The sequence below is a fragment of the Schistocerca cancellata genome, chromosome 4 (assembly GCF_023864275.1).
Source record: "Schistocerca cancellata isolate TAMUIC-IGC-003103 chromosome 4, iqSchCanc2.1, whole genome shotgun sequence".
NCBI classification, from domain to species: Eukaryota; Metazoa; Arthropoda; class Insecta; order Orthoptera; family Acrididae; genus Schistocerca; species Schistocerca cancellata.
The window spans coordinates 227,694,710-227,710,486 of record NC_064629.1 but is presented as its reverse complement, the minus strand read 5'-3'; the positions used below and the strand labels follow the sequence as shown (position 1 = coordinate 227,710,486).

The 15,777-nt window shown below is 39.0% G+C and overlaps 1 protein-coding gene across 1 annotated transcript in view; it reads right to left on the bottom strand.

Annotated features, from left to right (window-relative positions):
- Positions 1–3,680: 3,680 nt before the first annotated feature.
- Positions 3,681–15,777, bottom strand: part of LOC126183860 (endoplasmin-like) — a 30,410-nt gene continuing 18,313 nt past the window's right edge. Inside the window, exons 12-15 of the mRNA XM_049926152.1 lie at positions 15,530–15,775; positions 15,168–15,438; positions 12,042–12,142; positions 3,681–4,062 (exon numbers count right to left, since the gene is read on the bottom strand). Coding sequence (XP_049782109.1) covers positions 3,949–4,062; positions 12,042–12,142; positions 15,168–15,438; positions 15,530–15,775 — 732 coding nt within the window. The 3' untranslated portion in view covers positions 3,681–3,948. The remainder of the gene's footprint in view (positions 4,063–12,041; positions 12,143–15,167; positions 15,439–15,529; positions 15,776–15,777) is intronic.

Genomic DNA, 15,777 nt, shown 5'->3' with positions numbered 1-15,777 from the left:
CATGCTCTGTCTCAATGATTTGCTGAAACATGCTACCCCTGGTACACACAAGTGCACCGACTTGTCTTTACTAAAATGTGTGGCCATGCCTGGAAACTATTGGTGACAGAACACAAACTACAGTCTTACTGGCACTACACATTGCTGCAATACACAAATTAATGTAATGATTAGCCTTTTGTTTTAAAGTGAAGTGAAATTAAAATTAAATCAATTTAAAAATTAAATGGTGCTTATATATTTTTATATTAATTTATTATTGAGTAGCATTTGAATTCTAACTTTTAAATTAGTCAGTCTTATCAGTTTTCTGTCTTGCTATGTAGGTCTGTTGAGCTAACATCCAGTTCCCTGGCTGTGGTGGTGTTAGGTTACTGTTAACTGTCTTCATCAATACTTTTCAAACCAATACTTATAAGGAGCTATCAGAAAGTTTCCATTTGAGGGCATTGATGCAGTGCATATGCGACATAGCACCAACATGTAAGCAAAGGATTAATGTGGCATTCATGTGTTTCCGACTAGTGTGTGGTAAATGCAGAAATTTGAACCATAGCGACATTACCAAAAACGTCCAAACAGGACCAACATGCTGTTATTCTTTTCTTGGCTGCCGAAGGACAAACACCAGTAGATATCCATCAGAGAATGTTCTCATCACTCCCCATGATATTATCCAGGGTGTATACGACCCGGGACAACCGGGAAATCCGGGAAAAACCCGGGAATTTTTTCATCTGGGAGAAAACCGGGTAAAACCCGGGAATTTTTCGGAATTCCGGGAATTTTTCATTGCTTTAGCTTTCAATTAAATTTTTGTAATTTTGACTGCAGAATTGATTCTCTAGTAAAGAATGTTATTGTTTCCTGCTACTGGAGAACGATACTGCAGCAATAAAATATGAACGAGAAGGAAACAAATAAATCTTTAGTGGCAAGGGAAAAGTGCAATTTACAACAACAAAACACGGTGCACGCACAAGTATGTGCAAATAGCAAAAATATGTCAAAGGCTGTAGGGCGCAGACTGTAATTCTTCGTAAAAATAAACTGCTTGCTATGAGCATGACGTCACAACTGTTCACATTAGGTTCATTTGACCAGTCTGTTGCGCATGCGCATTTGATCGCGTATAAGCAGTACCTTCTCCCGTCTCCCGCTACTTGAAGTTTGGCTGTTACCTGTATCTGTAGTAGCAGCAAGCAGCCAGATGCAAACGTGAAAAATTTTTCTCGCGTGCCATAGCTGCCAGATTCGCGCTTTCACAGAGTTCTAGTGGTGAAGGGGTTAGTCTCCACGTGACCCGTGTTTACGTTAAGTGATTTCGCTGCTTATCTTCGTGTACAGCTCTCACGTCAAATGAAAACAAAACGGATTTCTGTGGCCGGGAGCTATCAACTGAATTAAAATACATTCACGTAATTACGGAGGGCAAAAATATATTATTAATTTCAATTTTCTGATTTCATTTTATTTCCAAGTTAGGAGCAGTCAAGCATTAATCGCCTTGCAGAACAATGAAGTTATTTTTGCAAGTTTACTAAAGAAATTTGGCTTTATTAATCTTTCCGCTGAAGAAATCATTTTATTTGAAACGAAGTGTTTCTTTCTACAGTATTGGCTAGTTACAACTATTCGCTGAATTTCAAGTGCAATTTCAAGTGCACGTTATCATCATCTGCCATGTATGGCATTATGCCACAATAAAGAACCAAAAATGAGATCGTAGAGTACTGGTACTCCAAGAAAATTTACATCCCAAAAACCACATTGAAAAACTTAATATCAGATGGGACCTACTTCATTGTGAATCTGGAAAAAGCCAATTTGCACTTCAAGCCGAACTATGCATTTTAGTATGGCTCACGAAATTCCAATGCTCTTTGGAGTATCCTCTGATGCCCTGTTTCTTTTATGGTGTAATGTAAGCTCTCTTAGTGCTCTATACACACGAACATGCGGGCTTCCTACACCACTGCAGTTGCACACGCACAATAATGCCTGTTTTCTGGCAACGGGTATATTGAACCTATTTCTAACAGTCTCCGGATAGTACTGCGAACAGTGGTTAGAAAAGCGTTACTTTCAAAGTAAATTTCTTTTTACGCAAGATGAAATAAGTTACGTGTGAGAAAGTGGGATGGATATCTAAATCATAGAGCGTTCGAAACTGAACAGTTTGAGAACCAGCCACTTACAAGAATTTCGAGCCGAGACATTTATGTCATAATTTTAAATGTACTGGCACAGTTGTGTGATGTATCTTAAAGTATAACACACGCAAAAGAGATCAATATTACATGTGAAAGCTTAACTTCTGTTGTAGCGTGTTAATCTTAGAGACCAATATAATATGTCAAAGCTTAGCTTCTCTTGTACATATACGGTACTGTGTACATTAATGTAAACCGTTAACTTTTCCTCTTGTGTGTTCGCGCTATGTAACCAGTGGTCTTGCTATTGGCTGACTATAACACGTGTCCTATGCTCTGAATAGCTGCTATCATCGGCTGGCGAGACCTCGTGGCTTGAGATACGACTCGCTTACAAAAGGACATCGCAACCTCTGTTTCGACGCTCTGGAAACTAACGCGCTGTGTTTGGTGCAATTCGAATTTATACTTTCGTAATGCGAAAGTATGCAGTGTATATGTTGCTGCAAATCAAAGGTCCTTCCAAAACTTCTCATTTTTTTAATTAAAAGTCTCTCCATACTTCTCTCCCCCGTCATTTCTTTTTTTCCCGGAAGTTCTACGCGATTGTATAAAACGTTAACCATTCAAAGGATTGATAAGTTTTGCAGTTCCGAGGGAAAATCTACTAAAACTTACTGTCACTTAACATGGAAAAAGTGTATATTCGCCCGGGAAAAAGCATATTTTTTAAACAGGATATCCGGGAGAAATCCGGGAATAATCCGGGAATTTTTTTTCCTTGTGCCCGTATACACCCTGTTATCCCTCTTCGGTCCGTTAAAGGCATTGAGGGTCAACAATTATTGTCGGAGGAGATGGTGCAGTAGCTGGTTACAGACTTCACACAGCACGATGTATGAATAGTTTTCCATCTACATTGGCTCAAGTAGCCAAAGTTTAATTGCAACGAATGTGTATATGTGGTATAGTATGGGTAAAAATATTTGATGCATTTGTCAAACCTTTGTTTCCATTTGAAAAGGCACATAACAATAAACAGCCTTTATAAAGCAACAGACACTCAGTGTTAACTATTCTATATACATGTGTGACTGTAGAAACCTGACAATCATGTCAATATTTAGGTGAAAATATGGTGATATTTGTTAAAGTTTAACAAATGACCCACCATTTCATTTCAACACTACTTTCTCCTAATTTCGAATTGTGTTGAAATAGTGTATTATTTAGTAAGTTTGGAGGATAATCAATCTACAGCCACATCTTTTAGATTACAAATATAGTATACATAGTATTTGCACACCTTCACATGCTGTATTTTTAATGCCCTCATAATTCCCTAAAATACCAAATACTAAAAACAGATGTTTCTCATTGTATTTCCTTAGTTCTACCATTTGCCTGAAGCTGTATGACTACCTTCACAGTATCATCTGTCGTGTTTTTATACAAATGAGGTTGTCAAGTTTCAAAACTTAATTCTTTACTTCAGAGGTGAGAAAAGAAGAATATATAAATCACACATTCCTATTAACATATTTTATTAAACAGAATGTATAATAAAGTATAAATAATTAAGTCTTGTACGGACTGGCACCTACAACATAAAACACACACACACACACACACACACACACACACACACACACACACACACACACCTGTCTTTTCCTAGAAAGACAAATACTTTAACACATCTGCCCAATTTGCATTTTACCAGACAGATAATATTACACAAATGTCAAATTTCATCCCCACACAACACAGTCTTCACCGCCCCTCCACTATAAATTTACAACTCATCATGATCTTCACTTTCACCATCCTTGTCTTCAACTTCTTGTTCACTGTCATCTGACTTCTTTGGTTCATCATCTCCTTCCTCCACTTCATCCTCCTCTTCGATCTGCAATAAAGAACATATGCATCTTCATTTTAAAATCAATAAAAAAAATTGATCTCTCTCTCTCTCTCTCTCTCTCTCTCTCTCTCTCTCTCTCTCTCTCTCTCTGTGTGTGTGTGTGTGTGTGTGTGTGTGTGTGTGTGTGTGTGTGTGTGTGTATGTAGGGGGAGGAGGAGGGGGGTACACTTTTGTTTTGGAGAGGACATGAGGGATTTACAAACTTTGTCACATCTTCAGAGATTGCAGGTGTCCAAATTCTAATTCACTTTGCTTCTTCAAATGTTCAACATCAAAAATCTTGATGAGTGAACCTCATTTCTTTTTAGTATACCTCAGACTGAAAAACCTGTGGGTGTGGTATCTGGAGATTGTGGTGGCAATTCAACAATACCCCATCTGCCAATCCAAAGTGTTCATTTAGAAATTATCTCACATTAACTCTGGTAGCCATATTAATTTTTCTTTAACCAGCTGCAGATCAACAATTTTCCAGTTCTACATACACTTTTGAAACAATTTCAGAACTGACAGCACTGTTTATATAATATGGCCCAATTAGCCCACCACTGAAAATCCCTGCCCATACACTCATCAGGAGATTAACTCATCTCCATTGCATGAGGATTCTTAAAATCCTTTTAGACAAAGCTGTGTGTTCATTCTGCCATCATCTTTGACATCCCATCATCACTCCAAAGAATGCTTTTGTAAAACTTAATCAGTTTCTTGTCATATTGTGTCCAATTTATGAATTTCTTACTCCCATATATATGATCTGCATTTAGGTCTTCATGTAAACAAGGCCTATATGGACTCAATTTCCTATCTATCACCCACATGCTTGTTCTTGCTATTCTCTACTCCTTTGACACTTCCTTTGGAATTTAGTTTGTGATTGCGCAAAATACTGCTTAACAACATTAAGAATCTCTTCTTTAATACTTTAAGGCTTTGGCCCACCTGAACAAGGACCCCTTTAGTACCAACCCAGTCTTTTCAAATTTTAAATATAATTTGTAAATGCCTTGTGGAGATGAAGGTTGGATGTTTGGAAAATGTTCCACAAACAAATTACAAAAATCACTGCAATGACCATGTTTTCACCATATATGCAATGCATATTTTACTGTAGTTAACTCTACATGTTTCTCAGATATCATCAAACATAACTGCAAACTGCTAGTGTCAACTGATTTATGGGTACTACACACTATTAAATTTCGCAATTGACTGCAACTATGTTAGCAAAACAAAGCCTAAGGAAAAGAGGGGTGGAGGCATGGGGAGGAAGACAGGTATTTTTCAGCAGCATCTAAGAATGAAATAAGAAAGGAGTGAAAACACACACACACACACACACACACACACACACACACACACACACACACACACACACACACACACACTCTCTCTTCACTAAAGAGTATTTGGTGGCTGCTAGAGTAGAGGTGTATGTATTCTGTATTTCTGGTTACACTGCATTTGAACATCTGGAGTACATGTTCATTAAATGTTCACCTGTACATATTTTTCCTCCACCATCAGTATTTGCACTTCTTGACATTTCTTCCAATTTAAAAATAATATTTTTGTGTGTACATTGGGCTACAAGAATGGTGGATCCTTCACAGTATTACTATAGTGCTTACATCAGGTTGACAAATCAGTTTCCACATTATCTTATTTTAAATGGCATGGAAGTCTGAACCCTATAACTTCAAGCAACCTCACACATTCTGCCTCCTATGTATCATGGACAGCAACTGTACTCCAGCAGAGCAGCTTGGAAAATTAAATTGCCAAGCAAATATGTTTATGCTTCACACCTTCAAGCCTTCCAAAATGAGTAATGCTAATGTAATAAATTTTAGATTTGTCTCCCAGTTATAACTCTGGGAGGGGACTGCTTTAATGTTGCCTGTACAGAAAGACTAATAATGGAAATTACAGTTCTCTGTGCCTCACAAATAATTGCTGATCACTTGCAGGTGAACATGAACTAAGGGAAATACAGCTATCAAAGCAGAAAATTAAATGGTTTATGTGATCTGATGTTTCTAGCTGGGTTATGTAATTACTCCAAGATTTCAGCAGACAGACTTCTTGCCATCTTCACATGGTCCCCTATGACTGCTGCTCCACCCCATATGCCACCCGTTACCCCATCCACCACTCCACTCCTATTGCCATCTGTGCAGCTGCCAAGGTGGATGGTGGCAGTGCCCGGTTCCTAACTACTCTCCTAACTACTATCGCCGTCTGGTGTGAATATCACTATACAGGAACATTTTTCGTTTTCTATCCTCAGTGGAGGGTTCCATGCCTGACTCAACTGTGCTGTTACCTTTATTAATTAAACCAACTTTGTCCCTGAATCCAATGGCCTCTAATTACCCAATCCAAGGAGGAAGAGTGTTGATTTTGACTTTTTAGTCCATAGTACGGCCAATTTTTATACTATGGTCGGCCACAGCTGATTTGGTGTGATTCAGTGTTTTGTCTATGGTTGTGGCCCTCTCTTACCACACATTTCTCCAATGTATGCTATGCTGCACTGGTAAGAGATTTGGTAGACTTGTGGTTTGAAATGGCCTAATCATTCTTCAGTGAATCTAGTACGGTTGATGTTTTACAGGGTGAACGAAACACACATTTAACACTGTCGCTTCAAGATCCAGCAGATTTCTCTCTAAATATTGCCGACAAATGGGATTCATGCTAGACATCTGTGCTTTTTTCCCATCTTTCTGTTGTCTGGGTACAGCCTGTCTAAACACAAATCATATCATTTCTCCAGAATGTTGCCTCAAGGTGCTTCACCTTACCTGGAAGGGCATCCTGATCGCAGATGGATCGCATGGCTTGTGCCCTGTGAACAGGTGTGCATGGAACATATTCACACTGGGTGTTGTGACTACTGGACGTATGCAGATACAGATCAGGGGGGGTGTGGGTTTTCTGTACACACCATCCTGTTCCACCTCCATGGAAAACTGGTTGTTTGGGTGCAGCAAATTATGGTGACAGAAATCCACTTAAGCTGTCCCATCCAGGTGGTCAGATGTCAAATGTGTCGGCCACTTCACAATAAAGAAGTTAAAAAATGGTTCAAATGGCTCTGAGCACTATGGGACGTAACAGCTGTGGTCATCAGTCCCCTAAAACTTATAACTACTTAAACCTAACTAACCTAAGGACATCACACACATCCATGCCCAAGGCAGGATTTGAACCAGCAACCGTAGCAGTCGCACGGTTCCAGACTGCGCACCTAGAACCGCGAGACCACTGCGGCTGGCAATAAAGAAGTCCCATTTTGTTGTGCTTTTTCCACAGCTCTCTTCTCAAAAATCCTTCATGACTAAATTCACCACAGCCAGCAACAGAACATCCCATGGCAACTCTGTTCTTAATTTCCATCACACAGGAAGTACATTGAAATAAGGACAAACTCATCAGGTTGGTGTCTAATTTCCTGTTTTTTCAGTTCCATTCAGTCCTTCAGTAGTTCCCTCATAAAGAGGAACAATACATGAAGTGATTAACATATCCCTATCAACTGAGTTAATTTCTTTTAGATGTTGTACAAAATTAATGTAAATGTGGATGTGATGTTCACTTTTGCCCCCACAGATGGACTCAGGAGGGCAGTCAGATGTATGTTGCTGTAACTGTATTGTTAACTATGGGGTGCAGTGGAATACCTTCTTTGTGGAGCTTTGGCAGACCATGTAGTCATAGCAGTGCAACAAGTCAAGGTTTAAGTTCCTTAACAGTTTTCACATCAAATGTACTAGAGTTTGTGCTCACTTCAAGATACTGCTAATTTGATGTAAATTATTGCGAACAGATGGATGGCATCACCAGGGGACTTCTTGTTGCTGGTTGTGGCAAATTTGTTCCTTGAGGATATGACCCTGGAATAAGCCCTACATCGAACTTTATTATTAAGTGGCTGACATTTGTCTAGTCACATGGACAAGACAGCTTCAATTAATTATTTAGTCACCTGAATTCACTGCACCACAACATACAGTTTACCACAGAGGTAGGACAGAATAGCACCCTCCCATTTCTTAGGATCTTAGTGAAATGGAAACCAGACAGCAAGCTGGCATACAGCATGTACACAAAAAACAAGTGCACACACTGATCTGTATCTGAATGCCTCCAGTAGTCACAACAGCGAGACCGTGTTTTAAGCACACTTTTTCACGGGTGACATTCCGGAAAAATAGGTGCAACAGCAAGGAGGTAAGACATGCATTTAGACAGGCTGTATAGACACCACCGAGATGAAAAAGAAGAGCACAAATCACTAGCATGCATCCCATTTATTGGCAATATTTCAACAAAAATATGAAGGATGTTTGAGTGACGATGTTCTATGTCTATTTTGTGCACCCCCTAAAACATAAATCCTACAGGCTCAGTGAAGCACAATTAGGCCTTCTCAAACCATGAGTCTACCACATCTCTTGCCATTGCAGTATAGCATGCATTGGGGAAACTCCACACACAGTAGGGAAGAGGTACCACGAACATAGATACCACTTCGAATCATGCGAGGCCACCCAATCAGCTGTGGTGGACCATAGCAAGAAACTAGCCATACTACTGATAACACCAAAATACTTGACAAAGAGATTGCCTGATTAAACATGCTACTGGAATCTGGGTCTAATATAGTCTAATTAATAAAGATAGCAGCCTATAACTGAGTCTGGTGTGAAACACTGCACTGAGGCCAGGAAAGAAAAGCACTCCCATAGAGTGATGTCCACACCCTACAGCAACAGCATGTGCACTGAAGACTAGAGGTTTGTGGAGTAATTACTACACGACCCAACTGGACACCTGATAATTCCCAAGTATGAAGTCATCAATTATTGTTCTGAGCGAAGTAAACGAAAGAAGAATAATGTTTAACACTTAAGAACTATCCTGTACCATTCAAGAGAGCCAGAGGGAAGAACAGTGTGTGGTTTCTAATAAATAAGAACAACTGACAAGGTATCAGGAACAGAAGAAACAAAAATATAGCAGACTTTTGTAAAAACATAAAAGATACAACTTAAATTAATGTAACTATGTAATCTCACTCCAAGCCATTGCGACAATAAGAAGCATTTTATGAAGAGATACAATACATATGGGATAAAAGACTTTATTTTCACCTGAAATTATTAATTTGAGACAAATGCCAAAGTTGGTACCAAAAAACATTATGCTTCTGTTAATAGCCACAGAATCAATGGCGGAAGTGAGGAAGCTCAAGGCTTGTTGAGTCAGCTGAAGAAAATTTGCAAGGGACATGTTTTGGTAAGAACCACCAAAATATAAAATGGACATGGAGTTGTCAAAGTCACGAGGTTTTGGAAGATTATTATTGCAAACCAAATAAAATAATTAGAGATGTTTTAGTTTTAAACCAATTTAATACTGGTACTGCCCGCAGAATGGCAAGAGTGAAGCAGACAAACATTCAACAAGGAAGGGAACTAATATAAGTGAAAAAATTACTATACAGTCCAGTCACTTTAAGGTGACCACAGTCAAAAGGCCGAATAACCACCTTTTGCATTGCGGACCACTGTGAGAAATGCAGGAAGTGTCAATGAGGTTCTGTAACGTATTGACAGGCATTTGGAGCCATGTCACCTCCAACACTACGGCCAGTTGTGCTAGGTTTCCCCATTTAAGACCCATGGTGTGAACAGCCCTATTGAGACTGACTCACAGATTCTCAACTGGCTTTAAATTTGGGGAGTTTTGTGGCTAGGGGAGTACAGTGAACTCATCCTGGTGCTCTTTGAACAATGTACTTACTCTGCAAGCTATGTGACACGTAGTGTTGTACTCCTGGTATATGCCATGGTGCCAAGGAAAAACAGGAGTGGACAATGTCTCCCTAAGCTGCATGTAGGAGTGGACATGGTCTCACAAGGATAGATGCATACTTGCATTTATTGACAGAACCCTCCAGAATGAGAGGTCACCCAGGGAATACCATGAAACCATTCCTGAGACCATATCCCTCCCTCGTCTGGCCTGGATCCTTCCGACGATTGTTACTAGGCCATACATGCCAATGAGCATTTGTCTGATGGTGCATAAACCACAATTCATCCGAAAAGGCCATTTGTTGTCACTCAGGGGAGTTCAGTTGGGGTGTTGGCATACAAATCTGAGTCTCCACCACCAATGAAAAGCTGTCAGCATGGGCCTTTGAACCAGGCACCTGCTACAGAAACCCATACAATGAATCTTTCACTGAACAGCCATTTTAGAGGGACAACTGGTAGCCCCTTGGTTCATCTGGGCAGTCAGTTGCTCATCTGTTCACCCCTACTCATCTCCACAGCCACCTTTCAACCGTCACTTATGGCCCGTGGTGCAACAGTTATATCGGCACCAGTTTCGGATAGCACTTTCTTGCCACAGACATACTTCAACCACTGTTTCACATGAACAGTTTACAAACTTAGCCATTTCAGAAATGCTTCCATCCTTGGCCTGAAAGCCAATGATCATACCCTTTTGGGTGTCCAGTAAATCACTCTGAATACAACACCTGCACTGTTTTCCATGTTCCCTCAACACACTATATACCTTCCACTGCTAGTGCTGCCACCTGCTGTCTGAGTGGTTATTGCACACTAATGTCCAACAGATTGTCACAATGTGACTGGACCATGAAAGTGATAAATAATTACATAGCGCTCTTCAGATGAGATTAGGGTAACAACTGTGGACAAGATACAATACTCAATGATTTAAATGCATAAGAAAGGAAGTAGATACAAAGAAAGAAAGAAAGAAAGAAAGAAAGAAAGAGAAACAAAATTAGAACTAGGAAAGTAAAGAAAATTTAAGAAAGTTTATGATTCATAAAAGAAGTAACAGCAACTGACAGCAATAAAGGCCACTTAACATCTCATTAACCATGAGAATGACTTAAGCAAATTAAGATGGAAGTCCCAGAACTCCTCGCAAAACAGTGAGTCACGATGATCTGGCAAATTAAGTACCCGAAGTTATTACTGAAGAAACAAAAATCTGGTTAAAAATCTTAGTGCTTGTATGCTAAAAGCCATCTCAACCTAATGGAACAAAGCAAACATAGCCCTACACTAATAGGAAGTACCCACGATTTGAAGAATTACTGCCCAATCACTTTACTGCTTGCTATCTACAGAACAAGCTGGCTTCCACAGTGGTTACTTCACAAAAATTTACCATACACCCTAACACACTGTGTGACAATTAGCTGAGCCAATAAATATGTAACACTTTTCTAGATTTTTTAAAGGGTTTTGATTCTGTCAGCCATACTGCAGTTGGGTTACTGATCAAACAAGGAGTGGAAACAAGGTATATAAACATACTATGTAACATCTATGAAAACTTCGCTTCTGTCAGCTTAGCATGAAACACTGAAGAGTTTTTCATTAGAAGAGGAGTAAAGCAGAGTGACTTGTCCAAATCTATTTCTAACAGTCCCTGAAGTGACTGTGCCCAAATTTTTTTGAAAGGAAGGGGAATTATAGTAAATGGGAAAAGTCTTAACTCTAGATTTGCTCATAATACAGTAGTCCTAGCCAACACTACACAAAAACGGCAATATTATATAAAAGACTTTAGACTGTTCTAAAGTGTGTGCCTTAAGATATCTGTCCAAAACAATTATTCAGAAGTGTATAAATCTAAGAAATATTTAACAACTGCCAAAGAAGTGTTAACCTGGAGCAGTTAACTGATACGCAAGGAAACTCACAATCTCATTTTCCACCAAATCAAGCTCAGTTGGGAAAACACACACACACACACACACACACACACACACACACACACACACACACACACACACACACACACACACTGCTTGGCTGCAGTACTGCAGTGTGTAGATACGATGCTGAAGTAATTACTAATAGAACAAACATCGTGTACAATGTGCCACTGTTCCACAAGAATCTTACCTCTTCAGACTCGGGAACACCAAGTGTCTTCCTCATCATGACTTCAATGCTCTCAGCAAAATCAGTTGTATCTCTCAACATGTATCCCGATCTCAAGGTTGCTGCAAGAAAATGTGTATTAGAAAGTAGTCATAACCACGAACAAACTATCTCCCCCTCTCCTTACTATACAAAAACAAGTTCTTTGTATCATTCAGATGAAAATAACACCAAAATATGAAGTCTTCCAGTTACCCTGCTTTATGAATGTAATCTATAATTATTAAATGCTGAAACACAGAAACTAATGTTCTGCAACAAAATTTTGCTCCATACAGACCCAGATTTTCAATACAAATAAGAAAATTTTTGAAGGGTTTCATTAATGTGTACATATGTAAATAACTTTTTTGGGAACGGCAGATACCTCCCACTTTTCTGTACTACATATTAAGTAATGTCACAGCCCCCAGAAGTAAGTTTAGAATTAAGTAAATAACACTAGAATTCTGGAATATATTTCAAAACTCAGTGTTATACTTACCCTAGTGTAAGACAAGTTTTTTCCCCAATTTTGTCATTCGAAAAATACATGGCTGTCATATTCACAGATTACACTATTGCTGCTGAAGTTGACATTTTTACCTTGTTTAATAGGGGTAATCTTTCATGTTCGGCATCCAAGGATAATAACCAATACAGTTTTCCCTTTTTGTAACTTTTACCACACTTATGGCTATGGAACCTGTCCAGGACCATCATCTTACATAAATTAAGTTGCATACTATGGTGATGTTGCGAAAAGTTACTGTACTCTACCCCTTTCAGATTCACTCTTGCCAATATTTTTTGACTAGTTTCCCTTTTAAAAAAGTCACAAAGTTGTAGCTTTCATTCATCACCATTTACATACATCACTGTACAGCTCTGCTGCTCAATTTCACCAGTTTGTATCAGATGCTGGATTCCCCTTTCCTGTTCATGGTATTATCAAGCAGCATATCAAAAGGGTGGCATTTGACCCATGTAACCAATTTGGGTGGTGTATAGGAATGTTTGTAGCACAAATTTATCACATAGTGATAAAAATTCACTGTGTTTTCCTCTTAACTGCCTGGAATCCTAATACATTTCAATTAAAAACCTTTACAGGCAACTGCTAGTTTTGAAACCAGTCATACCTAGATCTTCAGTTACAGCTAATGCTTTGAGTTAGCACATTTCACTGGCCACCACACATCAATTTCATTGATTCTCATCTACACAATCACAGAGTCTTCTTTTGAGATCTGCACACAAAGCCTGGTGACTACTGTTCACTTCTTTAAGCCGCATTTTGTTTTACACCAGTTGCGAACAACTCTCTCGCATCATACTTCCTTTTCACTACACCGTTTTCAGTTTTCTCTGCTTCTTCAATAATGTTCAGTTTTTCTTTAACTGTACATGTGATAATGAGAAGTTTTAGCCATAATTAACAAGTTATCAGGTGGTTTATACTACACATCTAACATGCTGCTGATGTGTCACAGAATGTAGCCACAACAATGCTATGCTATAACATGGTCTAATGTTGGATGATTAATGATGATGATTGGTGGTGGTGGTGGTGGTGGTTTGTGGGGCACTCAACAGCATGGTCATCAGTGCCTGCACAAGGTCCAAATCTTTCCATTTTCAGTCTCAGCACTACCGGAATGATGATTACATGAAGAGGACAAAAACACCCAGTCTCTGGGAAGAAGAAATCCTCGACCCAGCTGGGAATCTAACCCGGGACCCTGTGATCCGCAAGCAGCAATGCTAGCCACTAGACCACGAGCTGCGGGCATCTACTGCTGTTGGATGCAGAGCAGTACAAACCCTATTACAATTAATCTGCACACTAGTTTTTCATCCTTATATTTAAGAAAAAAACATGTGCTGATTGTGTACACACAGAAAATTAAATGTCCCTCCTGCAAAGTACATTATTTAGACTTTTAGTTTGTGTTATCAATTTTAACTTTGTTGATTACAGTCATGGTCAATCAATAGTAGTTAGAATTTTAGGGCACAACTGTATTGGGAGTTTCACTGATACTATGTAGCACAAATTCTGAAGGTACGGACAATTTATGTCCACAACATGAACTTTAAAGTAACAAATGCTTTCATATTGTAATAAATGACTTTTTACATGGCAACCAAATGGGTGATTGAAATTATGCTGTTAACTTTGAATGTGATAGTTTGGTTACAAGATGAATGTGCAATCTAAAACACCTGGTTGTGGTGACACTTATCTGTAGCTTAGTCCATGGCCTAGGTTATGATGGATTAAGACAGTTTCACTCTCAAAGTTACATTAATACTATTTGTTGCCACATATCTTCAAAATATTAAACAAATCACAATACTGTGGTTAGGCTGGGACCTAACAGCTTAAAATAATGACCTTTGTTATCAAAATATTTTCCTATGTCTGCCAAACGAGTTATGATTTTGGAGGTAATGATATACTGATGAAAGAGAATGACAATATTCCTTTGAAACATGTCTGGCCACTGCTCTTTCACCGACTGTGTAAACCCAGCAGTAAGTATGAGGCTAGTTGTAATCTCTATTTTTACCACATACTTTTCATGCTAAGATATCCAATCGGCAAGCAGACCTAGAGAGCTCTGCACTTATTTTGCTAGTTTACATGTCAGCTTCAGTACCCACCTGTTCTGAAGATAATCATCCCCCCCCCCCCCCCCCCCACAGATCATGCTATTTACAGCATTCAGTCTTACTATCAGCAACTAGTTTGTATCCATAGATTCCTATGTCAAACCATAGCCTATTCTACAGCAATGCAAGCCCTTTTTATTGCTATTAAATCCATCTTTAATGACACCACCAGATTCCTCTCACTCTTCTTCTCCCCCCCCCCCTCCCCCAAACACGATTCATCTTCATTTGGAAGAAGACAGAAGACAGTTCCATTAGCCTCTATAGCACCAATATTTTGTATGTACACCACTACTTACAGATGATTTTGCAAAGCCTGTAGCAGGAAAAACCATGTGCAACAGTGTCAAATCTACTTATAGTCCAATAAAATTAAAGAAAGGAAATGACCCTAACAAACAGAGCACCTATAAGCATTTAAATTACTCTTACCTGTACGGAACATCATCAAAGCCATATCTTTGGCTGTGGGGTCACTAGGATCCTCTTCAACTCTCCTCAGAAGTTCCTTGATCAAAGGATGGCGTGGATTGATTTCCAAAGTTTTCTTCTGGTTAAGATAGTAACTTCTCTGTGGATCATCAGACTTTTGATGAGCATTAGAAATAGCTAAGCGTTCCATATTTCCAGTCCATCCAAACATACCCGCAACCAAAGCACAAGGTGATCCAGACAATCTCTCCGAGATAGTAGCCTTCGAGATCTGTAAATTAACCAAGTTGTTATCTCAAGACTAAACCTTGTGAACTGTACTAGAAATGAAGCGCTCTGCTATATTAAATAGAGATAATTACCTGATCTTTAAGTACTTTGTCATTGAGCCAATTTAGGAGAGGCTCATATTGCTTCTTTATATTTTCAAGTTTCTCTTTGGATTTTGAATCTCCAGAAAGAGAAAAGCCTTCTTTGGCCACATTTTGGAACTTCTTTCCATCAAATTCAGGCAGTGCAGATATACAGTATTCATCCACAGCTTCTGTCAAATATAGAACCTCATACCCCTTCTTCAATAAACGTTCAACAAATGGAGAATCTTCAACCT